The sequence below is a fragment of the Stylophora pistillata genome, chromosome 8, assembly GCF_964205215.1.
Source record: "Stylophora pistillata chromosome 8, jaStyPist1.2, whole genome shotgun sequence".
Lineage (NCBI taxonomy): Eukaryota > Metazoa > Cnidaria > Anthozoa > Scleractinia > Pocilloporidae > Stylophora > Stylophora pistillata.
In genome coordinates this window covers 7,899,851-7,926,898 of record NC_142526.1, presented here as the reverse complement: position 1 = coordinate 7,926,898, position 27,048 = coordinate 7,899,851, and the positions used below count along the sequence as shown (strand labels likewise).

Here is a 27,048-nt window from a genome sequence, read left to right as displayed (position 1 = left end):
TAAGCCTCATCAAGAGGCTAAGAGTGACAAAGTAGTTCATTACAGTGAAGAGCTGTCGCTTTCAAGCAGAAAGGTTACCAGTTGAGCTAAGAAAAGAATTTTAATGAGAACCACTTTACTTTTCACCCCTGGGATCCCCTACATCTCAAGTAGTATTTGCATTAACATCACTGTTTAGAAGTGAGATTTCTCACAACTTGGGCTGCGACACAGAAGAAAAAAAAGAAAAAAAAAAAAAAAAAAAAAAAACGGGGATACTTGAATTATTAGAATTATAACCAAAACGCTACCACTAAAGCTTTTTAAAATTATTTTATTTTGAGGTAAGGTATTTTGGAAACGAAACGCGGCAAGGAAACAACCCAACATTCACGGGCACAAATTTGAAAACCAACGCAAACATGAAATCGCTAAATGAGTGATAATCATTCACCATATTTCAGAGGCAGGATTGGGGTGGGAAGTGTGAATGAGAGAAAGGCACGTTTATCGTTTTTTTCCAAACCGATTGTCTGAACTTTATATGTTTAATTAAATATTCTCCCATGGATCCTCTATTTGGTCCCATCATGCAGCGCAGGATGAGAACGCATCACGTGACGTGACCAAACAACGGCTGCACGGAAGACCAGTGTCTCAATCATCGGTGGTCACTCTTGCGTTCACAAATCCACGGCCTCCATAGACTTTGATTCTCTGGAGCAACAATTGTTTGTGGATCAGTGATAGGCGGAGGTACTTGAGGGATGAACTTGAAAGATGTCGGCTGCTGTAACATGGAATCCGAAACTAACCACCTCAATTTGTCTGAGTGGAGCTCACTTGATATTCCCCTGGCGTGGGGCGGGAAATGTGAAGAAATTGAAGAACACAAAGATTTGAGAGCATTTAAGGGTGCCATACATGTGGTCTCCACGGATATGTCATCTCTCTCCCCATCAAGTCGTTCCTCTGGTTGCCTTTTGTCATAACCGGTTTCGACAGACAAGTTGTTGACTTCGGAAGAGCAAGTCCAGCGAGGAAATGACACCTCGCTCCCCCAGACTGATGTTTCCATGGGCTCTCGTGATAACTTCACGTTGAGACCATCAGTGCATGAAAAAGTATCAGTTTCTTGGACATAGGGCCGTTGCTCGCAAAAAGTACACAAGCAACAAGTTGGATACGAGGTGGTATCACACAATTTGAAATTCTCGTTTTCTGTTGAGAAAAATGTATGAATTATTGATTTATGCTAAGGGCGCATATTTTACCATTTAGTATATAACAAAAAGCTAATGCTAACTCAGTCTCTGTGGGTTTTTCTTTACCGTGTTGACTGGATCGAATGTAATCCACGACCAGCTGAAGAATCTTTGTTTGCCTTAATCGGTGGCCAAGTTGTATCTGTTGACAAAATAAAAAGCAATGGTAACTAGCGCCCAGTTCTTCGAGAAGCACTCTTATCCAACCCATTCTCGTTCCCAAACCTCATTAGTTCTTATAGTATGGGTGGGTCGATACCATTTTTCCAAATCGATACGTTACCGAGTACGATACTGACGTTTTTCTTCGATATCGATATTGTGACGTCATTGAGTTAAATGTAAGTCATGTGATTTGATTGACGAAGTATTGAGGGTACAGGGTTATCTTACACTGTTTAAGTTATGCAGTGTTCCGTGCTCTATAGCAGGGTCAATAAGACAGTCAAAAAATTTAAAATTGGATTAAGGACGTACTTAAGTCGAAACTCATGGTCATCAAAGAGTTCACTCTTGTAGCGCTCGCAGGCCACTAAGACTGGTACACTGCAGTGGTCATTGCCCAATCTCGAGCCCAGTCTTTTCGGCTCCTTGTTAGCGGTTGGTCGCCTGGCGTGAGACAAAGCGCAGAAGGTCACGTGCAGTATTGAAAGCACCGATACTTTTCGCTAGTATCGACATTTTGCGATCAGACCTCGGTATCGCCGGAATCGAATATTTGATATCAGTATCGGTCCATCCCTATCTTTCAGCCATCAAAGCCTCTGTACGTGTAAAGGGTCTGTTTGCTGAACAGATGGGCTCGATCTGGGCATATGGTATTTCGTGGACTGGACTGGACTAGTAAAACGCGGACTAGTAAAACGCGGACTAGTAAAACGCGGACTAGTAAAACGACAACAACAAAAAGAAACAATTTCATACGAAGGCGATCATAACACTTAATGGCAAGCCAGTTTAGTAAGTGACAATCCCTGTTTGACTTTTAAGCTGCAAATGGGTTTGACATGCGCCAGATACAAACGAATTTATAAGTTTAGGCTAAGACAGAATTTTATTCAGCACCAGTTCAAAATCCTAAAATACACTTTCGTCGTAAATTTCACGGCAGAAACGCAGGAATTCGATGAATAAAAGTCGCATTAAATCTCTTTGAGTCTATGTAGAAAGAGTCTCATTGACTTCAGCTTTTCGGTGGAAGAAAAACCGATTTACACACGTCATTAAAGAAAACAAACAAGCAGACTGACAACTCCAAAACACATATTTGCATTCACTTACAAGTTGACTTTCCGTGAAATTTGAAAACGGAACAGAGGTAAATCTTCGAAGATTAATCGTCGTTGGAAATAAAAAATACTTTCCGTAAGATCTCTAACTGTTTTTCTTTTTACGAGAAAATCGTCGCATCATCATTTAACTCGTGTGTGTTTGTCATACCAGTACTGCTGTTTCTTCAAAAGCGTATGCTGTTTTCTTCTTCAATTGACAGGTGTCACATCGTCACAGTTGCTTATCAAAAAACTGTTTCGGCGAAAACATTCTCTTTAACTTGAATAACGCTTGTTTTCTTTATAACTCACTCGCCATCAAATTGTGAAGTTCAAGGAGGATTTTCCGTAATTAAACTCGTAATTGTAGCCCTAAATCATTCGGGTTCTTTTAGCAATCATTGTTTTTATGCGTTAGAAAAAGATAAAAGTGTTATTCACCAGCATAGGTCGGTCCGTATTGGGAACTTCTGAACTGTTCGTATATTTCTGAACTGTTCAAAAATTGGTGTAGCATCCTGGATTCTTTAAGGCTTGGGTCGCATCACAACCGAATTGTTTACTCTAGGGATGAAACTCTGTCAACACAAGAATTTTCTAATGCGACCCAATTTTTGCGGTGTGCTAAAAGTTTCAAAATTCTAAAAATCATGAAAGACGCCGGTGTGCCTGGGTGGGGCTGACCGATTTTGCCAAATTTTTTGGAAACTAAAGGACCCGCGTCCGTTGCCGACAAAGTTGTCATTTGTGCGTGCGTGTGAAAAAAGATTAAAAGCAAAAGAAAGGGAAACACATATTTGCATTCACTTACAATTTCACTTTCCGTGACATTTTAAAACGGAACAGAGGTAAATCTTCGAAGATTAATCGTCGTTGGAAATAAAAAATACTTTTCGTAACATCTCTGTTTTTCTCTTTACCAGAAAATCATCGCATGATCAGTTACCTCGTGTGTGTCTGTCACACCAGTACTGCTGTTTCTTCTAAAGCGTATGCTTCTTTCCTCTTTAATTGACAGGTGTCACATCGTGACAGTTACTTTTCAAAAAAATGTTTGAAAGTTTGTTCGGAAGCCTTTTAACTACCTTTACAAATAAAAATGTTCCGGCGAAAGTTTTCTCTTTAATTTGAAGAACCTGAATGATTTTGAGCTACAATTACGATTTTAATTACGGGAATATCCTCCTTGAACTTAGCAATTTGATAGCGAGTGAGTTATAAAGAAAACAAATGTTATTCAAATATAATTTGAATAACCCGAATGATTTAGGGCTACAATTACGAGTTTAATTACGGGAATATCCTCCTTGAACTTAACAATTTGATTGCGAGTGAGTTATAAAGAAAACAAATGTTATTTAAATTAAAGAGAAAACTTTCGCCGAAAGATTTTTATTTGTAAAGGTAGTTAAAAGGCTTCCGAACAAATTTTCAAACATATCCATATCCAGTCCAGTCCAGTCCAGTCCTCGGAATACCATATGCCGACGTGGTTGACCCTATTCTCGTCTCAGATCGTGGACTGGACTGGACTGGACTAGACTAGTAAAACGAGGACTAGTAAAGCGCAGACTAGTAAAGCGCGGACTAGTAAAGCGCGGACTAGTAAAACGTGGACTAGTAAAACGTGGACTAGTAAAACGCGGACTAGTAAAACGCGGACTAGTAAAACGCGGACTTAACAACAACAACAACAACAAAAAAACAATTTCATACGAAGGCGATCACAAGACTTAATGGCGAGCCAATTTAGTGAGTGACAATCCCTGTTTAACCTTTAAGCTACACATGGGTTTGACATGCACCAGATACAAACGAATTTACAAGTTTAGGCTAAGACAGAATTTTATTCAGCACCAGTTCAAAATCCTAAAATACACTTTCGTCGTAAATTTCACAGCAGAAACGCAGGAATTCGATACATAAATGTCGCATTAAATCTCCTTGTGTCGAGGTAGAAAGAGTCTCATTGACTTCAGCTTTTCGGTGGAAGAATAACCGATTTACACATGCCGTTACAGAAAACAAACAAGCAGACTAACGACTCCAAAACACATATTTGCATTAACTTACAAGTTGACTTTCCGTGACATTTTAAAACGGAACAGAGGTAAATCTTCGAAGATTAATCGTCGTTGGAAATAAAAAATACTTTCCGTAAGATCTCTAACTGTTTTTCTTTTTACGAGAAAATCGTCGCATCATCATTTAACTCGTGTGTGTTTGTCATACCAGTACTGCTGTTTCTTCAAAAGCGTATGCTGTTTTCTTCTTCAATTGACAGGTGTCACATCGTCACAGTTGCTTATCAAAAAATGTTTCGGCGAAAACATTCTTTTAAACTTGAATAACGCTTGTTTTCTTTATAACTCACTCGCCATCAAATTGTGAAGTTCAAGGAGGATTTTCCGTAATTAAACTCGTAATTGTAGCCCTAAATCATTCGGGTTCTTTTAGCAATCATTGTTTTTATGCGTTAGAAAAAGATAAAAGTGTTATTCACCAGCATAGGTCGGTCCGTATTGGGAACTTCTGAACTGTTCGTATATTTCTGAACTGTTCAAAAATTGGTGTAGCGTCCTGGATTCTTTAAGGCTCGGGTCGCATTACGACCGAATTGTTTACTCTAGGGATTAAACTCTGTCAACACAAGCATTTTCTAATGCGACCCAATTTTTGCGGTTTCCTAAAAGTTTCAAAATTCTAAAAATCATGAAAGACGCCGGTGTGCCTGACCGATTTTGCCAAATTTTTTTGAAACGAAAGGACCTGCGTCCGTTGCGGACAAAGTTGTCATTTGTGCGTGCGTGTGAAAAAAAGATAAAAACCAAAAAGAGCGGGAAACACATATTTGCATTCACTTACAATTTCACTTTCCGTGACATTTTAAAACGGAACAGAGGTAAATCTTCGAGGATTAATCGTCGTTGGAAATAAAAAATACTTTTCGTAAGATCTCTGTTTTTCTCTTTACGAGAAAATCGTCGCATGATCAGTTAACACGTGTGTGTTTGTCACACAAGTACTGCTGTTTCTTCAAAAGCGTATGCTTCAATTGACAGGTGTCACATCGTGACAGTTACTTTTCAAAAAAAAGTTTGAAAATTTGTTCGGAAGCCTTTTACTAGTCAATTGTCAATTGAAGCATACGCTTTTGAAGAAACAGCAGTACTTGTGTGACAAACACACACGAGTTAATTGATGATGCAACGATTTTCTCGTTAAGAGAAAAACAGAGATCTTACGAAAAGTATTTTTTATTTCCAACGACGATTAATCCTCGAAGATTGACCTCTGTTCCGTTTTAAAATGTCACGGAAAGTGAAATTGTAAGTGAATGCAAATTGTGTTTTGGAGTCGTCAGTCTGCTTGTTTGTTTTCTGTAACGGCGTGTGTAAATCGGTTATTCTTCCACCGAAAAGCTGAAGTCAACGAGACTCTTTCTACCTAGACACAAGGAGATTTAATGCGACTTTTATTCATCGAATTCCTGCGTTTCTGCCGTGAAATTTCCGACGAAAGTGTATTTTAGAATTTTGAACTGGTGCTGAATAAAATTCTTTCTTAGCCTAAACTTATAAATTCGTTTGTATCTGGCGCATGTCAAACCCATTTGCAGCTTAAAAGTCAAACAGGGATTGTCACTTACTAAATTGGCTTGCCATTAAGTCTTATGATCGCCTTCGTATGAAATTGTTTTTTTTGTTGTTGTCTAGTCCGCGTTTTACTAGTCCGCGTTTTACTAGTCCGCGTTTTACTAGTCCGCGTTTTACTAGTCCGCGTTTTACTAGTCCGCGTTTTACTAGTCCGCGTTTTACTAGTCCCCGTTTTACTAGTCCACGCTTTACTAGTCCACGCTTTACTAGTCTAGTCTAGTCCAGTCCAGTCCAGTCCAGTCCAGTCCAGTCCAGTCCAGTCCAGTCCAGTCCAGTCCAGTCCAGTCCAGTCCAGTCCACGCAATACCATATGCCAAACACGTCCCCTTGGCGTCTCCCTTTGAATTTGAAAGGGCAGAAGATTTACTTAGCGCTGAATCCGCTGAAAATATGCAAATTTGTTTCGAAGTTGATCACAATTTTCTTAATCCAACTTAATTCCTCGCGAAACAACTCTCTTTCAATGAGAAAAGGAAAAGCGGAAATATAAGGTTGGTAACATGAACTTCTCTTTTGTTTACAGCGACCGACATTTTACCTCCCGTTTTAGACTAACACAGACTGACCTGAGAATACCACCCTTTCATTTCTAACCATACACAAAGCATTTCTGGCAGCATACGCAAAGTCAATTTCTTTCGGCAAACGAAATTAAAGCTGTTAATCGTTATACGTTGGAAAACTGCCAGACTCGGCAAAAAAAATTACGCTATAAAATCCAGACGGTCTTCATTGCAACAGAGCGAAAAGAACCGGCGTCAAATTGACGGTGACTGCGTTCCATTAAAGTTCTGGTCAAACTGCTCAGAACAATTTTTTAAATTGGTTACCTGTTTTCTAGCCTCTGGAATAAGCAAAGCTAGTTCTTCTAAGCTTTTCTTAATCCTTTCTCTTCTTTGTCTCTCTACAATCTGTTTCGTTTGCCTTCTTTTTGTCTTCTACGCGGGCCAGACCGCCGAATTCATACAAAGCAAAAAAAATATCAAGAATTAATATTGCCCATGGAACTACATTTAACAGATCCTTTTTACGAGATATCTCACGTCCAAATTAGTCATACGATTGCCTTACCTTGGCTAGCACGCTTTCCATTGCTTTCAGTACGTCAAGTTTAATTAAATACTTGCAAAATTTTCAATGTTTGTTGAGAGGTGAACTACCTAGCTCCGCTAATTCATGTGAACTACCGATATTCATTAAGCCAGGAGGCATATAACCTTCCCGTTATGAATGATTGACGTTTGAGATGCCATTGAAGATCAAATTGCAGATTATCCGTGTGAAAAATTCCAGCTTCACACGAACTTATGTGTTACTTCAACCCGGCGCCTTACAACTGCTTCATCCAGGTGTCGTGAAAGCGAAAGCCAATATTAGGAAGGTGTGATCGAGACGAGAGATGAATAATTTTTACTTTTGCAAGGCTATAATGAATGAAAGTTTAAAAGTTAATTGTTAAGACCAAAGTGTATCTGTCAAAAGCCATAGGAGACTTTTAAAATATAAAAGTCCAGTTTTTGAATTTATCCAGCTCTCTTACGACTTTTTTTTTTAATGTGAAATATTTTTCAACGGCATAAGAAAAAGCCGGATATTATTTGAGTACAACATTTCGCAAATTCCTGTCTGCTATCATTTCAATAAAAGTTTTAAAGAGTATCGGATGAAACATTGACATTTGCCTTAATTGCGTTTCCACCCTAAATTTGATACAATTTGAACATTCGGCGTTTTAAAATGGTGTTTTCGCCCATGAGACGTTTGCCCCATTCTCATTACCAAAATATGATTAATTAAACGAGGTCTCACTGAATAAAAGTCAGCCATAGAAAACTGAAAAACTGAATTTTACTTAGGGTTCAAGTAATCGCTAATTTTCTTTTTTGCTGAAGTGGAAGGCATAAATCATCAGTTTTTAAAACCGTGTTTAGAAAAGCAGCTCTCAGTTTAAATCGTGTGTTAACTTTGGTGTGTATGGGGTACATTTCTCGTCATGTATCAGAATCCATGAATTACAGATCTTTAATGTTTGTCACTTGTCATAATTTGCCTACAGGGTTTACATGACCACGTCGATACGCAATTTCACAAGAATTGCATGTGTGGTTTGTCTTTCATGAACCTCTGTCAGAGGTACACATCCAGCCCTTGATACTAAAACTACACTGACGAGTGTCCCAAACAGATTTTTTTTTGTAAGAAAGCAACAATCGCAGACGACGACAAAGACTGGTCAGGATGCCTAAAAACACCACAGGTCACTAATCCTCTCATTAACCCCAACCCTACCCTTGCTGGGTAAAATCTGCACACTGAGACCTTACAGTAAGTGGACACAAACAGAAAAATTTCGCGAACAGTTTAAAGGAAAAACCGTTTCCGTAATGAACCAAAACAACTGAAAAGTATAAAACTCAAGTAAAAGGAAAACGGTATCTGATGTATACACAATTCTTTATTCTATGTTCACTTTAAAGTGAAAAGCATTCAGTAACTTCCACAATACACTCGAGGATGCGATACTGGACCAGCGAGATCTCCTTCTAGCACACATTTACCTGGTAAAAAGCAAGAAAAACCTGTCGATAGTCCTAAATTCACCTACAACTGAGTTTTCAGGTTGTATGTGGTACATGTAACTTGGGACTCCGCAAAATTAATCTATGGAGTTTTAAACTACTTCTCGCTGTTCAAAGCTTCGATGAATTGTTCCAGACTTTCTTGAATGTGTCTCACATGTTCTGAAAATGAAAGGGAATGAAATTGTGAGATCATATTCAGACTGGGGTAAACTACTAGAAATTCAACAGAGGCGAAAAAAGAAAGGAAAGAAAAAAAATAGATTCGTGAGAGCACAGGCGGGGGAGGGAATCAAAAGAAGCTAACAAGAATTGTTTTTTTCTGATGTTCTCCAACCCTCCGACGGGGAACATTTCAGAAGAGATGTATCTTTTGATTGGCTATTTTAAAGGCGCGTGTCCGTTTATGACGGAAAAGCTACGAAGATGGGGAAGGGGCGAGTAAGTTTACAAATCGGCAAATTTGGACGGATAGTGATTTTATTTGCAAAAACAAAGAACAAAACAAGAAAAAAAAAATAAGCAGGTTCGGAGATTTAAAAAATACCGTGGTTAGTGGATTGTGAAATACCTCAACACCATAGACAAATAAAAAGATTTCAAAAATTTTCACAAGTTTCTCTGCCGATTTTCTATTTTCTCCGCCAGTCTAGATCCGCAAACCCACCCTAGCACGTGGTTTCTTTGATAATTTCGCAGTTTGGAGGTGAAACGTACAAGTTAAAACATTAGGCGAGAACATAAGGGCCAATTCAAGATTCACACGGTAAATATCACATCAAAATTTACCAAGGAAAATAATTCTGGAAAGATGAGCTCATTAGCAGATCATTAACTCTCTGATATTAATTATATTGAGCTGATACACCTGGGAAGAATGCAACATTTGAATATTCTGTGAAAATTGTGCTCCCTGGCGTCTGGTTTGGTTCGCGTGGTTTTTACTCATTACCATAGTTAAAACAATAAAATATTATAACAAAAATGACAAAAGTCCAAATGAGGCCTTAAACTACTTTAAAATCGATGTTATAGTTTTTTGAAAAAATAAAATCCAAGCTTTCGCCGATGTACGGCATCATCAGGGATCAGCAAAAGATGGGATTTTCAAATAATTTTGACATCAATTTTACAGTGGTTTAAGAACTTTTTAGGACTTTGGTCCGTGTTATTAACTAAAATGCCACGGAAGGACAACATTCAACGATTAATACAATCTGAGTAAAAAAGTCTGGTTTGCTAATTATAGGTTTCGCGCTTTAAGATCAAATGAATGTCCAGATCTTTCGTTCGATTATTTTACTTTAGATCTATCCAGTCACATCGTGAGATGAAATTATGTAAATATTTTCTTAAGGAGTAACGTTGGCAGAGACTGGCAAGGCAGCCATGTGTTTAGAGTGAAATCGAAGCAACAAGAGTGACTTGAAGCTATGACCTTTTGACTACATGTGTCTCGATCGTGAAATTTCACATTTTTCCTAAGTCTTAAACGACAAAAGGTTTGGATTCTTGCCGAAAAGTTTTCGTGTGGGTATTTTATTAACAACCACTAGTTCGTGATTATAGCATTTTTTTTTAATGACAAATTCCACGAGCGAATAAAAGGAGATGATTGATAACTAAAGAAGCTTTGGATTGTTTGACAAATTCTCCTTGAAATATCACAAGAACTTTGTAAAGAAAAGTGTAGAGAATATGTATACTGATGTTAGGGTGTAAAATATTCCGAAAGACTCGGTAACGACTCAATAATTCACTTACTCAATTCTTCAGCAAGATCAACTTGTCTTCCCCGAATGAGTCGCTCTTTAGCTGTCTGATCGTAGCTTATTTCGTCCAGAACTTGTTTGACTTCTTTCTCCAAACGGCGAGCTACAAGATTTGAAGACAAACTCAATTAAAGAACGACAAAAACTTCCCTTGGTACAATTATTAAAAAAAGTGATGGGAGCCACACAAAAGATGGCGAATAATGAACAATTCACCTTCATGGTTCATGACTTGTTGTCTGATGGCGTTACTCGTAGTTTGTAGCATCTTCTGAATTCGCCAAAATAGGACCACGTCGTTGCAGGCCAGCTAAAAAGAGAAAAATGGACAAAAAGTGTGGCTTGTAAATGAACCTCAACATGTTCCATGTTGGCATGCTCGCAAGCCACACAAAGTCAAGCCCACATTACTCTTTGAAAACAAAAATATATCAGAGACATCGCTAACTTCAATAACTCAGTCAGTACTGTTTAATTTCAATTTTTTTCTGTCTCTTATTTTATATGAGAATTTCTCCTGAATGACACTGATACTGAAACAGTAAGTCATGTTTCTTTTACCTCGTTCTTGACCAAATCTCTTCTGTAGAAAGCATTTCTACATTCTTGAACGTTTCCCAGGGCCTGCTTCAAAAAGTGCTCCCGATACAACTGGCTCCAAGTTTCAGTTACCTGAAAAAAAAAAAAAAAAAATATGTAGAAAAAAGAAATAAATTATTCAACAAATAAATTAATACAAAATATACAAACAAACGAAAGAAACACAAAATTTGCTATAAAGGAAAAGAACAGAATTTCATTGTTTTGAAGGCAATTAAATTGAAGATGAAAGTAAAGACCCAACATAAAAATTGCTTCGATGTAACTCAAAATTCTCAAAGTATGCACCAAAAAAGACGTAATAGCCAATAGAGAGCTAAATTATGACAATCAGAGAGCATTGAACCACATCAACTACAAACCAGGTCGGGTGAGACCTCCACGCTGATTGTTTCCAAGTTTTTTCTCACGGTGGTAAGTTCATCGTCCGCCAGAGCTGGACCATGTCGCTTCAAAGAATTCAGCAAAAACAGTTAGGGTCAACCCTTAACACTCTAACATCGGTATGCATATTCTCCATACTGTTCTCTATACATTTTTAAGGTATTGACAAGGAGAATTTGCTTTATCATCAAGAGCTTCTTTAGTTGGTGATCATTCCCTTAATTCTCGTGACTGTAATGTTCGATTCAGGGGTGATGTTGTAAAGAGGAATTAGATGCTGATCGCTCTTACAGTTTAAAGGGTAAAAAAACGAATTGCTTCTTCGACCGCACAATGCGCCTTTTCAAATTTAGAGGCTCGTCATGTCGATTCCCCAAACCTCGCCCCTAACAAATTCCCTCTCTCCTCTAGATTGCGAGGGAAGCTTCGGAACACTGTTGCCTTTTTCTCATCAAATTTGAATCTATTCTCAAATGCAAGTTGGTTTCCCAGAATGCGTTATAACGGAAGGGGACAATTTCGCCTTTTGGTGACGCTATGAAAATAAAGCGAGAAAGAAATCGGTGGCCCAGTTAATTAAATTTAAGAGGCAATCAGAACTCAGTGGAAATTTGTAACATTTGGAGGAATGGGAAAAATCACACAGAAGAGGCAAAATGCTTTGGCAAGATGTTTTAACGCGGCTATTCCAGGAAAGGAAAATTCAAGATATGGTCAAAAAATACTAACGCGCTATGCCGCAACCAAAAGGACTCAGAATTTTTCTTTTTTTAACGCCACGTAAGTCGAAGGAGGGAGTGAGAATAGCCTTCAAACTGTTCGCAAAAGTGAAAGAAAAATAAGAATTGACATGTAAATTGGTTCTCAGTAAAGCTGATCTCACCTCATTAGCTTGAAGCAACCTCTGAAGTTCGTCCTTAATATAGGACCGGTGTTGCTTAAATAATAATAATAATAATAAAAACAATAAGTTGTTAAGCCTATATACATTGTGGATCTGTAAAAGAGGATTCTACTTTCCGTCGAGAAAATTCCCTTTAAAAAGAAGAGCTAATCTAAAAACAACAACAACAGAAACAGAAAAAAAAAACAACACTAAGCTCATAAGGCAAGACAAAACGAAGAAACTCAACAGACATCCATAGGACGCTTACACGCGATTTCGGATGCTATCGTGCAATTGGGTTTTCAGATACTTCTGTCCGTTTTCAGAAACTTCCTTCCGATTTCTGACACATATGTCGTATCAGAACACTTCTGCATGATTTCGGAAACGACACATTTGACAGATATCGGAGGCCTCTGTTCGCTTTCAGAAGCTACCGTCTAATATTACACATTTGTGTCCGATCTTGAATGAAAAAACCCAACTTCTTCAGGAGGAAGTTTAGCAAATAAATAAAAAGAAAAGTAATTAAGATAACCAGCGAAAAAATATGAAACAAGATACAAAAAATCGCCTTATTAATGACAGAACGTCTAGTGCAAGTGAGCTGGAGATCTACCACTAGCATTGAAAAGTTCTTGCCGTTCTATTTCAGGCGGTTTAGCCCGATTTCAGATTTTAGGGAAAACTTACCTGCTCTCTGCTTCTGTATTTCCAGTAAAACCATCTCTCAGCCCGTCCAGGACCAAGCAAGCCGTACATTTCCTTGGAAGCTGAAATGATCGTGAAAAGTTTTTAACAGGCTGTCTCAAGAGACTAACAGGTTATAACTGTCACAGATCATCACGGTTGCCATTACATGAAGCGACTAAAAATATTGCTACAGTACTCCTCCGTGACAAACGACTATTTCCTCACAAGCAACCTGCTCGTTTTTCCCCAGGCGAATAGTGCTGTTTCCAGTTTTCTCCGCGAGAGGCGAGACGCCGGCGCGCGAGGTGAGGAACGCACGCGAGGCGAAAAACGCACGCGAGGTGAGGAACATACGTGAGGTGAGGAACACACGCGAGGCGAGGAACGCGCACGTTTCTCGTCTTGATTCTTCTGACGGTTCTCTATTTGCCTTTTTTTCCCTAATACATTAACAATTTATCCATAGTTCAATGTATGGCGAGGTGAAATCTAGAAATCACTGCGCTTTAAGTCTGTCCTCTGCTTTCTTAAAAAAAAAGAAAAAAGAATTAAAACAATGCTTGTCCCGCGGGTTTGAAGGTGATAAGCAGCATTTGTAGCCGGCAAGCTTGATACTACTGGAGATAGGTACACAAAAATGATCGTCAGTGTTAAGAGAAACAAACAAGGTATCTATGCTATGTCTAATACCTTTGTCTAATTCTTCTTGCAAGGTGTCCTCCATGAATCTCACTGCCGAGTCCCACTGTTGTTTCTCACTCACAGACCAGTCTTCAAGTGCAGTCAGCTGAATAACTCGCTGAGAGGAACACAAGGGCCACACATCAACACAGAAATAAACAGTTTCCATTTACTTATACTGAGTTGTAAACCCCAATTGCGTTGGTTTTGCATTTCTTCGCTGTGCAATTAGTCTTGGAAACTCACCTTTATGTTTTAACCAATCAGATTCGGTTTGATAACTCGCGTTGATACGATTGATTTGTTTGGATAAGTTTCATATAAACTCACCAGACTATCTACAGCTTTTGACTGCCACATATGGCTTCGTTTGCATTCATCTGATAATTCAGATTTGAGTTTCTCGAATAAGTGGCTGTGGCCGTCTTTATCATTCTTCTGTTCCTGAAAACAATACAGAGCTTGAACAGTGAAAAACAGGGAAACGAAAGCACGCTTCAAAAGTCGATGGGAAAAAGTATTTAAGTTACCTGCATCGCTTTAGAGAATTCTTCAAAGAGCGTTTCCCAACCAACCTGAAAGAGGTAATCGAAGTTTCCGATGACACAAGGACTCATAAAAACGTCACAAGTTTAGGATTTCTTGAAAAATTTACAGATTTCTTATTTTTTATCCGGGGCAATCTTTTCCATACTTGTCCATACCATGTTTCTTTTATGTTCACTTTGCCTCTGAAGTGTTATTCGACCTAAACAAGCCATTCTTTTCATCTCGATGAATATTTTTTTTTTGGGGGGGGAGGTAAAAAGTCTTGAAATGCCCCAATGCATGTCCTTGGAAGTTTTCAAGTCGTCATCAGCACTTTGTAGGCTTCTCTTTTAGTCACTCTGACTCTAAACAGACGTTGTTATTTTTATCAATATTTTCACAATGTTGGAAATTCTGAAATATTTTCATTTTGTTAATAGGGCATTGCCTCATTGCTTCTTTCACTCTTACGAAGCCAGAAGCAATTTTCCCCACTGCCGGTCGCACAATTCTTCTCATGTAAGTTCTGAGAATTTGGTGTTAAATCAATTTCTCTTCTCGTCACCTGTTTGGGTTGATAATGTAACGATATTGTAGCTAGAAATTACTCCTTGATCACTAATTAGAGTGAAAGGCTTTACAGAGTCTGTATATACCTTGACAGAAATATCAGGCAGTGTTCTGTCAGCCCACTGTTTCAGCTTGATGTCAACAGACGTGTTAAAATTGTTGGGATTATCCCCCTGCGCAGCTGGTAGGTAGATGGCTTCTATGAAGTGTGAAGACACCGCTGACCACAAGTGTTTGGTGATGATGTCCTCCCACATCTGTGGTGTGATCTCGCTCAGGGTAAGCACTTCATCCAAGATTTCGTTGCGAGCTTTATCAAACAACTCATTCTACGAAAAACAAAAGTCTTCAGGGGGAAGCTCCATCAGAGATAGAAGCTCCATCAGAGATAGATTAGAAGAACTTGTCGTACCTAGAAGCATTGCATGTCCTCCTGGTATAAGACACTACTTGCACGGGACGGGAAGGGATGGAATTTCTTGCGCACACGACATACCGACAAACTTTTGGCGCCAAAATGTTGCGGTAACGTGCGTCAATGTTCTTATCCTAATTGGTCGGTTTTGCTCGGTAAAATATTCGATACATTCTTTGATAAACGCAACCCTTTCCACAGTTCAGCAAGCTGGTAGTAGTATGCATGGACCATAGTTCACTAAAAGAAAAAAAAAAACCTTACCCTGTCCAACTCTCGCAGCTTCGGAAAACAGTTTTTCCATTCCGTTTCAAGATTGAACCGTTTCGCTGAAAGAAAAAAAAAAAAAAACACCATCATTTTCCACTTCTACTCTTCATTAACTGAAATACAACAAAGACAAAGGATAGGAAAGAAAGTGACAACTCTCTGTCCTCCATTCTACCCACGGCTCCGCTGCCCCTGTATTGACTCCCAGTTAAAAATATCAAAAAGGCCCAGTACAATTCGCAGTGCAGGAGCTTAACCCTTTAGCCCCTGGGAATGACCAGCATCTAATTTCTCCTTACAATATCACCCCTGAATCACACATTAAGGTCAGGAGAATGAAGGAAATGATCACCAAGGAAACAAGCTCTTGATTGTTAAACAAATTCTCCCTCTCAGCACCTTCGGAAATGTATAAAGTACATTACGGAGAATATGCACATTGATGTTAGGGAGTAAAAGTTAAGCAGATTGTTTTTCATACCTTTGTAAGAATCTGCCTGCTGCTCAATCGATTCTCGCACCATTTTCCAGAAGCAGTGTGAAACAGCAAAGCTGAGGTTCTGCGTCGTCATTTGACTGGCTTTGAACACTCCAGATCTGTGTCATAAAAGAAATAAAAAGTAAACAAATGGACAAAATGAACTGACGGAAGAGGTAGTGAAAGTTAACCCTTTCATCTTGACTATGATTTTACACACACGCAGGTCGTGAAGTGATGCGCGTGAGGTGATGCGCAGTGTGCATGTTTCGCGCTTGAAGCGCGTGTAATGCTGCAGTACACGAGAGTGGTTCTGTATGTTTACTTCTTTCCTTTTTCTAGGCTTACAGCATCTACACTTACTTGCAAAGTCTGGAGTTCCTGAAGAATTCTTCTTCATAGCCACGAATGGCGTCAATACCCTCACTGGTATTACCTGATAATACATCAAATACAGACAAAGTTAGGATAGAAAGTAAACCAGGCAAAAAGGAAGGTTACAACACCAATGTTAGCCGGTGAGAGCTCTACAAATGGTCCGGCACTGATAATAATTAGTGCCAGACCTCGGCAGATCTCTCCCCGCCTCGACTCAAATCTTCCGGCGGGTGGAAAAAGCTGTTAGAGAGATTACCACCGTGTTTGCATGAAACGGCAAACATCAGCTTGTCCCCTCACGTTCGGATAAAATAGCGGGAACTTTACTGCTTTAGCTTCAGAGAGCTCACGTTTCTTCGGAATGGACTGGAGGCCATCTCACGAATGAACGTGAGCTCTTGCAGCTGTCTGCTGAAGAAAAGTGCGGCATTTGAAGGATTTTCAACAAGAAACTTCACCTGCCCTTGTATGACTTAAAGGAAATAGTTTCGGCGCACTTTTTTTCCAGCAATTTAACATCTACTCTGAGAGAGAGAAAAAGGGAAGAAAATCTTGCGTACACGGCAAACGTGATACAGCTTACTTCACGTAAAAACAGAAACGCTCTACGGCAAACATGAGAAAAAGGCGGGAAAATCGTCGTTTCTTGGTCACTAGTACCGTTCACGTTTCACGTAAACGCGGTGCTAAATCTCTCTGACTGACTAATTGTCTGATCAACAGCATCTTGGTTGACTTAAATACTTTTACCCACCTGTTCCAGTGACAACTGCAAAGTAGCCTAAAGCTTTCATTGGGAAAAGCTTGCCTTCTAGTATTTGTTTAATCTAACGATGAAATAACAACGTCAGTTGGTGATTAAAAATGAACTGAGTTAAAACAAAACTTGAAAATCTCACTAATGGCAAACAGTCATACTCGGCTGGGGTTGGCATCGTTCTGTTCAGCTAAGTCTACTTTTGTCAGCACAAAGATTGTCCTTTTCCCTGAAGAAGTAGAGAAAACCACATTTTTGTAACACACAGTAACTGGCTGAAAAAATGATTTCACTTTTGACAACCAAAGCATTTTTCCTTACTCACACAAGAACAACCTTAACTTGCTTTAAACCAACTAACTCCCAGAAGTGATTAACATGTCACTTCTCCCTATAATATCCATACACTATCCAGCAAACAGGTAGTGAGAGTACTCAAACCTATCAGTAGAAGTTTTTATCTAGATCTCACACCAAATTCTCACGACTAATTTGCAAACAACTGTGTAGCAGCTAGAGGAGAGAATTAACAATCAGACAAGTATATTGGTGAGTTTCAGTGGTAAGATATTACACTATTTATTTCTACAAACCTGCTGGATCCATGCTGCTCACTAAATCCGTAACATTGCTCCTTTCAGCATCAATAGAGCCATCTGTTTGACACAAAGTTTAGAAATCTTTACATTTCACAGTATTTTAAAACTGAAGCACTTTCATTAACATAAAAGAACTTTAACTACAACAAAAAAAAAGTTCTGTTTCCTAAATGACAGCTATCTTTTACCAAATGTAAGCTACATCTCACCTTGAATACACAAGATTATTGCATTTGGGTTCTGCATGTACTTCCTGAAAACATTTTAAGAGGATGTTTAAAGCTATACCACTCAAAAGTAATTCTCGAGGTTATCACTTCTCACAAAATATGATTGCTTTGAAGGTGACTCAAAGCTGCCTAACAAAAAACTTCTGTACTGAGAAACTTCCACCTACAGTCACAAATTAAACATGTAATCACAGTAAAATTAACTTTAAAGTTCCTAAAATTTCTAGTAAGTGTAAACTCAACATTCAACCTGCTCATTTCAACAATGTCGTCCTTCGTATTTTCTGCCATTCCAGCAGTGATGGTCTGAAAAATAAAAAACTGTGTTCTCTTCACCTTTGCCAGCTAACCATAAAAAATGGAAAAAAAAAAGAAAATGAAAAATTTTGTTCCTTGTGGCCAGCCATCTTCTTGGGCAAATTTCACCAATGGTAGTAAAGGAAAACACCATGTAGTAGAAAAAAAAAATGAATCCACTGAAACACACCCCAATAATTCCTGGAAGGTCAACCAACACCATGCGATGAAGTCCTGGACCTTTCACACTTAGAGATATCACCTAAAATATAAACACTGAGATGAAAGAACTGAACCATAAAATCAGAGGTTCGGGATAAAATAAACAATGATTTATAAAAAAAACATCATTTACCTCAGGACTGACTGTCTGTCCATGTTTGACACTGTTTCTCATTCGCATTTCAATTTCCTGCCTTAGAGCTTTGAGCTGCAAGATTCAAACTGTGCTATGAGAAGCCCTATTTCATAAACACGTTTCACTTGTATTTAATTATGCACAAGCACAGGATCAGGTGATTTTAATTATTGCAAATCAAAATATTTGTAATTCTTTGTCATTAGCAACTAACCTCATTTTCCTGTGTGAGGTCATATTGATGAGTACTTCCCTTAAACTGTGCCATGTGATTTGGTCCTTCACTCAAGGTTACCTAACATAAGACAAAATTAATGATATGTCAGTTATGGTAATCTTATAATTAAAAAAAATTTTCAAATCCTGAGAATCTGACCAAAAATGAAAACTATTCTATCATATGAGCTGATTCATTGTGATATTCACTGAAAAATTTGTATTGACTGATACTACTCAAATTTCAAAATAAAAATATTTTTGATAGATAAGCACATCAAATTCTATAGGGCCCAGTGGTACCTAGGGTGGGTTATACTATCTAACGTATTGTACAAAATTCAGGTACATAAATGTTAACAAGACATAATGTGATATCTGATATAGAGTCATCCTGTATATAGCACTCTCCAAACTTTGAACAACAGCAGTAAAATGTTGAAATGTCCCTGCAAAACCTTAAAAATAAATAGGACATTCTGTAGCCATTCTGAAGCAATGGACCCATTCTTACCATCACTGGTGACCTCGTCATCATCTGACCAGAACCTCTGTAATGCAATTCAAAATGCAGACAATTATCGTCATAACTTGTTTGAGTCAGCACCAAAACTCTTTTGACTAAAATGCTACAATTGTCGCTCCTAAAGTTGTTCTTAAAGCACATGTACAGGTTAAAAGAACATTACTGATGAGGAGAAAGTTGACATTATTTTATTAAACCATGTTTGACAATCTAACTGACAGTACCTGGGAAAAATCCGGGCTTGGGCAATCATTTCTAAGACACTTGTTTTGCCCGCACTTTGATCACCAACAACTACCACCTGAAAACCATAAGAACAAATTAAAGAACAATGACTTTGAACTTGAGTAATTTCTATTGCCCCACCCCTCCCCTCTCCTCTCCTTCCTTTTAACTGTCACTCACCCCCTCTGTATAGAAACTGGAGTTAAGCACCGGCCTAATGAGCCACTAGGCTCGTAAACAGACTTTACCACCCCCTCTGTATAAATTTCTTTCTCTCCCCAGCCTTCTGCTGTTGTAAAAATCAATGACGGCAGCTATAATTTTCACCAACTAAGAAACACTGAGCACTAGTTGGCCAAAATTATGCCTTCTCTACATGCTAATGCACACACAGTAAATGGAATCTTTAACAACTTGGGACAGTCAGTACATATCATTAATGTGCCATATTTTGACAGACTGTAAGGCAAGTCAAAATACTCAGCAATACCACACAATAAAACTTTAAATAAGAGATTTATTATCCAAAATGCCAAATTGTTATTTCAGTGCAGGCAAATTTCATGGTTATATATTTATGGGGAGTGCATGACAGAAGTATGCAAAGCAGAAGGGAATTGATGCAAATATTTTATTGTGGTCTAACTGCTCTTTTTTGTTTGATTTTTCTAATAAATTTGAATCAATACTTGCCAGCCATTCCAACCCTTCATAGTAAGAAAAATAACTTAAAATTGTCTGTCATTTTTTCCCAACTTCAATCCAATTTGTTGCTTGTGCAATGTGAGAAAGCCTATCTAACCAGTTCTCTGGAGTATAAATACCACGAGATATTTGTACTTGTTTTGGGCATTGTTTGTACTCTACAAAGCACGGTTGGATAATTAAAAGACATATTTCAGATTGTGTCTTACCCTTGGAAGATGGTCTGTGGTGTTATAGCTCACATCATACTCTGACAGCAAGTCCAGAACATCAGAATACATGTCAATCAAAGATTTCTGAGGGTAAATTTTTATAAAGAAAATATATCATCCACCAATAGTCTCCAAATGCAAACAGTGTTCAGTGGAAGGCACCTGACACATTTTAATCACTTAATAAAAAATAATTAATAATAACAATAACAATTTATTTACTTACATAGCGCCCTTTAAAATTACAGGATGATCAAAGGCAATTTGTTCTTATCCACAGTGTGCATAAAAACACTAGCTATTAATATTAAAACTTCAATTGAAACCCTGAGTTTCATATGGAAGATGTCCCCTTTTTATTATTTATACCATTTTTATCAATTATATTAATTATATTGTTTATATTATTATATAAATAATATAATATAGTGGTGAGACCACTTGCCTCCCACCACTGTGGCCCGGGTTCGATTCCCGGACCTGGCGTCACATGTGGATTGAGTTTGTTGTTGGTTCTCATCCTTGTTCTGAGGGTTTTTCTCCGGGTCCTCCAGTTTTCCTCCCTCCGCAAAAACCAACATAATAATTCCAAATTCCAATTCAATCTGGAAACAGTGGACAAGAAGAGCCACCCAGTGGAATGTCCATTGCTAAATTATTATAATTATTATTTATTATTTTTATCATTATTTATTTACTTTAATATAAACTCATCACCTTTATCTTTCTAGGGGTTGGCATACTGTCTCCCTTAAGAATAATAACTTGTTTTCTCAACTCGCGGTTGTCTCGTTCAAGTTTCTCAATCTCTCGTTGGTACTTTTGCTGTGGAGAAATGAAACATTTTAGGGTGAAAGAAGTATTCCTGACTTACAAAACACCATCTTGAACCCAAATAGATTGGTCAAGCTTTGCATAGACAATCAATTCAATTTGAACATATTATTTTTAATTAATAAAAATTAAATACCATGCATTGACTGTAATGACTCTAACCTGCATCTCAATAAGTTCTTCTTGAGATTTCTCCAGACGCTCTTGCATCTGAGGAAGCAGAACATACTGTAGGTTAAGGAATTGAGAGCACAGCATTAATTAACCATGGATAAAGCGCTGGACTGTTGTGCAGGAGGTCAAGGGTTCGAGCCCCGGCCGGACCAACACTCAAGGTCTTAAAATAATTGAGAAGAATATGCTGCCTTTCTATAACATCAAGAAATGGTTAGATATTCTAGTCTTCTCAGATAGAGACAAATAAATGGAGGTCCTGTCTCCTGCAGGGTTAGAGGTAGGAGACATTAATTTCCCATGCACGAGATTACTGTTTGATGGATGTCCTCCCCTGGGGTGGGATGGGTGGCTTTGTTGGAACTTAAACCTCGTAGGGGACCCATGTCCTATTGTTTCTGCTCCAGTACTTGGTACAAATCCTTAAATAAATAAAATAAATAAATAAAACCATAGCCCACTAGCCAAAGACTAGTAGAAGTTCAGTTTTGGCTAGCAGTTTTTTGTTTGCACTAGCCAGTTTGGCTAGTAAACATACTGAAATTGTCATAACATCTAAGATGTCATGAGCCACTTGGCTAGTAGGCTGAAAAGTTGGTGTTGAGCCCTAGAATTGTAAAGCGGTGTCAGTGGTAAGAACCATTGTATACCTCCACATAAAATTAGTTTGGAAGAATAGCACTTTCTCCCTAAAACATTCACTCCATGATAAACTTATTGAAAAAAAAGCCAAAAAGAAACTGAGCAACATTATGCAGATGTAACAGCTGTAATTTAAGTTAGAGTAATTTATCATAACACATTCTAAGATTACAAGCTCCCTAGTCTCATACGGGATCATTACATTATTACAAAAACCTATTACAGGCTCCAATATAGGGAACAGAAATTTGACATGCTGTTTATCATGAATACACTGCCATAACGGTGGTTGGGTAGTTACCTTTTCCATGGCTGTTTTCTTTGGTGATGATGTCTTTTCGCCACTTTCTTGTTTAATGGCAGCAGACACTACAGAAGGGCTCACTTCTGACACAAAGAAAAGAAAAGACTTTTCAGACACTTTTTTAAACTGTGTAATACATATATCTTATTAACCAAGCGTGAGGGCCGCACTGGGAGAATATTGGCCCAAGGTCTTGACAGAACGGACCGAGCGCAGCGAGGTCTGTACAAAAAAGACCGAGGGCCGATATTCTTCCAGTACGGTCCCGAGCAAGCTTGGTTAATAAGATTTATTATACGACTGAAGTTCAAAGGGACACAAATGCGGTATCATTCGGACCATTTGGGACAGTGCCCAGTCCAATACTGAGAGAATATTGACAGGCAATAGAGCATTTTGATTGGTTGATTTTAGTTATTGGCCCTCTGACTGCCCGAGTCATGTAATAATAAATCTTTCCTTATATTAACCTGGTACCTGATGAGTCCTACTAAATGGGACAAACTTTGTCTTTTACTCTCATGTGAAACTTCAAACTGTTCTATAGGGCTAGTATATTGCCCTGAGTACTGATCAAGTAGGAATATATTTGTAGCCACTGGCTCCAAAGATGAACAAAACACAACCTTTGGGCAAATCTACAGCCCACTTATCTAGATTTTGATCACAAAAACCAAGATACTAGTAATAAATGTTAGATTTTTACAAAAGGTTGAGTGGACCAATGTACATTACCATCAACAAATCTGGCTATGCAGGTTGGTAGTAAAAAACTAATTTGATAAATCATCATTAATTTTTGCACTATGCGGGTGCCAAAGATGAGTGATGAACAAAAGATGGTGTGTCTATTCCTACAAAAGGGTATCAAAGACAATAATAATGGTGATGACGATAGCAACACTGATGAAAAGAATGATGTTAAACTTGTTACAGCTGCACGCACTATACCTGATGACCAAAAATCATCCACAAAATCTTTAAAACTCTCAACAAGGCTGTGAGTGGCCTCTGAGCCTAATGGTTAATATAAAACATAATAAATGGAAATGGTATGAGAAACAAAACATTTGGCACATGAAAGATGAGAGAAACTCTGTGTATAAAAATCCAGTCTTAAGAATTTCAAATATTTACTTTAGTTAATAATTTTCATTACCTTCTGAAAATGTATTGGACCAGTCTGGTAAATTTTCTCGCAAATCCTTCAACCAGCTAAACTCAGGTAATGTTTCTTGAAATTTTAGCCACTTGTCCTTCCATGAATCATATGTCTACGTTGAAAGAGAAAAGGTTATTTTTACAGAATGTTCTCTATGATTACTATCTTACTTTCCAAACCTTTCTGGAGAATGTAATAAAGGCAGGCATAGCTTTTTTTTAAATATCTATCTGTATACCGACAGTGGTTTCCAATTGAAAGTGGGTGGAAATGCTGGCCTACTCCTTAGCCCATTAATCCTTTAACTTCCAGAAGTGATTAACTTGTAACTTCTTCCTAGAATATCCATACAATATCCAGTTAGACAGGGTGATCCAGCTGGACAGGTCACCCAACCTTTTGTTTGTCATGTAAACACTGCACCAAGTTTAGTAAGGATTAATGTAAGAAAAATTGGCTTCCCACAGTAGCTGGGGTAGGGAAGTGACCTTTCCATCCAGGACAACTTTACTCCATATAAACAGGGCCTACCTGTCTGAAACCCAGTGGTCAGGTTTGCACATTTCAGAATAAAAACAATTCAATAACATTATGATGGAGAGAAGATCAAAATGAATTGCTAATTAACAAATGGTAAACACCACAGCGTATACTATTGAGTTATGGATACACGCGGGAGGTTACTAAGCACAAAAGAAGCGTAAGAGTCGTGCAAGGCGATAGCTGAGAGCGACTCTAGCTTCTTGAGTGCTTAGCAAACCTCCCAAGTGCATCCATAACTCATTAGTGTATGCTGTGGTGTTTCCCATTTGTTTTATAACATAACATTGATACATTGTAGCAAAAGAGTTCCCTTTTATTTAACAAAATCTTACGCGACCAGAAAAAACAAGCGCATGCAGAAAAATAGTCTTTGCATTTGCTCGCGTCAGCAGCGTACACCCATGGACAAATGGGGGATGCTAAATTGACCAATCAGAGTGCATGCTTTACTTTGGTTATGTTATAACAACCAATAACTCACCACTTTCGCAGCAATTCCTCCTACCCCTGCAGTGCCAAGGAGAAGATATCTCACACTTGCTACCCGCATCACAGCCCTTAAGATCCCTGTCGTAAACATGCGTTCTCCCTTAAGATTCCTGTTTATAAGAATCCTTGTCACACCAGGTAACATTCCATAAGGCATTCTGACAAATGTTCTAATGTTCCTTGGTCTCAAATTTAACAAAGTGTGAATTTGATTTTTATGATTATTGATACATCTCCCTGGTCCATGATGAGAACCATGTTTGAAGAAAAAATTCCCAGCTTTTTCAGCAGCTTTCCTTTTTAAACAATGTTCACAGTGAAGGCTGAAAATTAAAAAGAGGAAGTTAAACTCTAATGAATATAAATCCCTTAGACTCGCTAATTTTCTTTACTGTCAGCTGAACGTCATAAGTAACTTGAACAGAAATTCTAGTAACTGTCCTATTTGGCAGTATTACATCTTATAAAAATAAGATCTCTCTTCTTTCCCTCTTGCTGCCACTTTCTTTTTTTAATATTAAACCAGGGCTGCAAATAACGGCCGGTCAATGGACAATGTCCGGTCAAAATTGGGTACTGACTGGACAAATCCTTGGTTTGCCAGACATCTTGTCCGGTCCTTTATCAACTCGTTCAAAGAAATTTTAATTTTTAACCGTTTGCTAATCACAAGGGACACAGTCATGTTTCCAAAAAAAAAAAAAAAACAATATAAAAGTAGACAAATTAGAGGTCGAGAAATTCCCGACAGTTGCAAATTTCCGCGATGTCATTAAGTCCTGTCGCGACTGCAAATCATCATGTCTTCCGTTATTTTATTTACTTTATTTAAGTGTTCCCAGTTAGTAGAGGGTTTTACCTTTGGCTACATACCATCATTTACTCTTAAATAAAGTGATTGATTGTTTGATCGATTGAATGATCGGAAAGCACCCTCACAAAGAATAATCTTGTTGCATCGAGAATACTCCAAGTAGCAATTGTTGCAAAGTGCAAAAAGCGAGCAAAAGGCCCAAAACCTAGAGAATCCGACCACTCTTTTACTCTAACAAAAATTCACAACTGTAACTTTAAAAAAAAGGGCTCTGAGTGTAATATTTAATTATAAGCGATTTTGCCAGATGTAAAGTAAAACGGACAATTGCGGTTGTATCTTGAGTAACCGTTCCACGTATTCGATTCGAGGCTGCTTCTGCAGTAAAGAGTAGTAAATTTATTGACTTATAATTTTCATTGCCAGACAGACTTGGATTCAGTTGTTTTTTAGTTGTAAAAGGATTACTGCGCAATCTGGGTTCACTATCGCATGAGTTCGGACTGTTAAAATTTGACTGGCCAAAAATGGGTAGTGTCCGAGCAAAAGCATGTTTGACCGGACAACATGACCGGCGACTGCCTTTTAGTTATTTGCAACCTTGTAAACTGAATTTAAATGGAAAGAAGCTGGCTAGAAATCCTCACTGCTCCACAAACTTCTAGGCTCCATGAACAATAAAATCATGCTTTGTTAAATTTTGTCTGTTAACTATAGATAATTGTCTTATTTCATTGGAATAACATTTTTGTGAGCAACAAAAGATTTATCTGTGATTCACTCCGCCCACAATAATAAATAAAACCCTTTAATTTATGCTTATTACTATATTCAATTTATAAACATGTCACTCCTACATCATAGTGTAATATTTGATGTACTTTATTGAAACGATATATGTATGCCTTTTATATTTCTATGTGATGTGAATCTCTAGCTATGTAGTTCAAAGTTATTTTTCGTTCAAATAAACTTAAAACACCTTTGTATTTCACCCTATGAATAAAGTTATTCAGTATTTCTACAGATATTGACTTATGGTCCATATCGATCAAACATTTTGGGATTGTAGGCATAATACGCACAAACTTGTACAAATGTGTGTTTTCGTGGACGAAGTTAAATCCAAACTAGGCGATTACAAATGGCAACTCCACGTTTTCGACCGACAAAAGAAAAAAATTATCCGTTTTTTGAAAAAATAAGCATCTCTTTGGCTTCTCATACGCCTGATCGCAGAACGATCCTCCTCAACTAGACCCAGCCCAAGAAAAATATCATTTTTAGATTTTTATAGGTCAATTGAGCAAGTATCAAACTTTGAGGAATTTTCTTGGTCGACTGACCTGCAAGCACTCAAAACTCTCAACATCATCAACCTCTGGTTAGTACTGACGTAAATCTTTATAGGAAAAATACACTGGCATATTGCATCAGCTTGTTGGAGACCTCGAATTCCAAGATATTACACCCGACTCTGCCGCCATGTTTAAAGTGAAAGGCAACAACGAAAGGCTTGATGGGAACTGGTGCGTATCGTCACTAGTCTCCCGCGG

General features: G+C 38.1%; 2 protein-coding genes across 10 annotated transcripts; both read right to left on the bottom strand.

Moving 5' to 3' along the window:
* Nucleotides 1-298: 298 nt before the first annotated feature.
* LOC148724781 (uncharacterized) lies at nt 299-8,453 on the bottom strand. The gene is made up of 4 exons (XM_088729731.1): nt 7,243-8,453; nt 7,002-7,109; nt 1,311-1,386; nt 299-1,200 (listed from the first exon to the last, which is right to left on the bottom strand). The coding sequence occupies exons 1-4, from the start codon at nt 7,261-7,263 to the stop codon at nt 641-643; spliced, it is 765 nt and encodes a 254-aa protein (XP_088585857.1). The 5' UTR covers nt 7,264-8,453; the 3' UTR covers nt 299-640.
* A 153-nt stretch (nt 8,454-8,606) lies between these two features.
* On the bottom strand, nt 8,607-27,011 carry LOC111328583 (dynamin-like GTPase OPA1, mitochondrial). 9 transcript variants are annotated; one of them, XM_088729723.1, is made up of 32 exons: nt 26,812-27,011; nt 24,671-25,001; nt 23,644-23,758; nt 23,436-23,501; nt 22,482-22,567; nt 21,527-21,592; nt 21,248-21,355; nt 20,528-20,614; nt 19,613-19,689; nt 19,377-19,413; nt 18,861-18,941; nt 18,644-18,718; nt 18,479-18,550; nt 18,242-18,297; nt 17,971-18,014; nt 17,756-17,818; nt 17,324-17,391; nt 17,160-17,232; nt 16,391-16,463; nt 16,031-16,146; nt 15,544-15,608; nt 14,951-15,193; nt 14,297-14,341; nt 14,097-14,210; nt 13,776-13,884; nt 13,086-13,165; nt 12,390-12,443; nt 11,485-11,571; nt 11,084-11,194; nt 10,739-10,832; nt 10,515-10,625; nt 8,607-8,912 (listed from the first exon to the last, which is right to left on the bottom strand). In XM_088729723.1, the coding sequence occupies exons 1-32, from the start codon at nt 26,865-26,867 to the stop codon at nt 8,848-8,850; spliced, it is 2,928 nt and encodes a 975-aa protein (XP_088585849.1). In that variant the 5' UTR covers nt 26,868-27,011; the 3' UTR covers nt 8,607-8,847. The 9 variants fall into 9 exon arrangements, with proteins under 9 accessions (XP_088585849.1, XP_088585850.1, XP_022788787.2 ...); XM_088729724.1 differs by having other exon boundaries at nt 22,482-22,564; XM_022933052.2 differs by having other exon boundaries at nt 21,527-21,574; nt 22,482-22,564.
* Between the last annotated feature and the right edge of the window lie 37 nt (nt 27,012-27,048).

Bases quoted from the DNA above. Each gene is read 5' to 3' on its own strand.
- LOC148724781 (XM_088729731.1), bottom strand. From the start codon at position 7,263: ATGGAAAGCGTGCTAGCCAAG. The intron at 7,110-7,242 runs GTAAGGCAATCG...TGGCCCGCGTAG, and splicing joins TGGAAAGCGTGCTAGCCAAG to AAGACAAAAAGAAGGCAAAC. The intron at 1,387-7,001 runs GTAACCAATTTA...TTTTGTCAACAG, and splicing joins TTCCAGAGGCTAGAAAACAG to ATACAACTTGGCCACCGATT.
- LOC111328583 (XM_088729723.1), bottom strand. From the start codon at position 26,867: ATGATGTTGAGAGTTTTGAGTGCTTGCAGGTCAGTCGACCAAGAAAAT. The intron at 11,572-12,389 runs GTGAGATCAGCT...AATTCTTTGAAG, and splicing joins GGTTGCTTCAAGCTAATGAG to CGACATGGTCCAGCTCTGGC. The intron at 10,626-10,738 runs GTGAATTGTTCA...CAAATCTTGTAG, and splicing joins ACAAGTCATGAACCATGAAG to CTCGCCGTTTGGAGAAAGAA.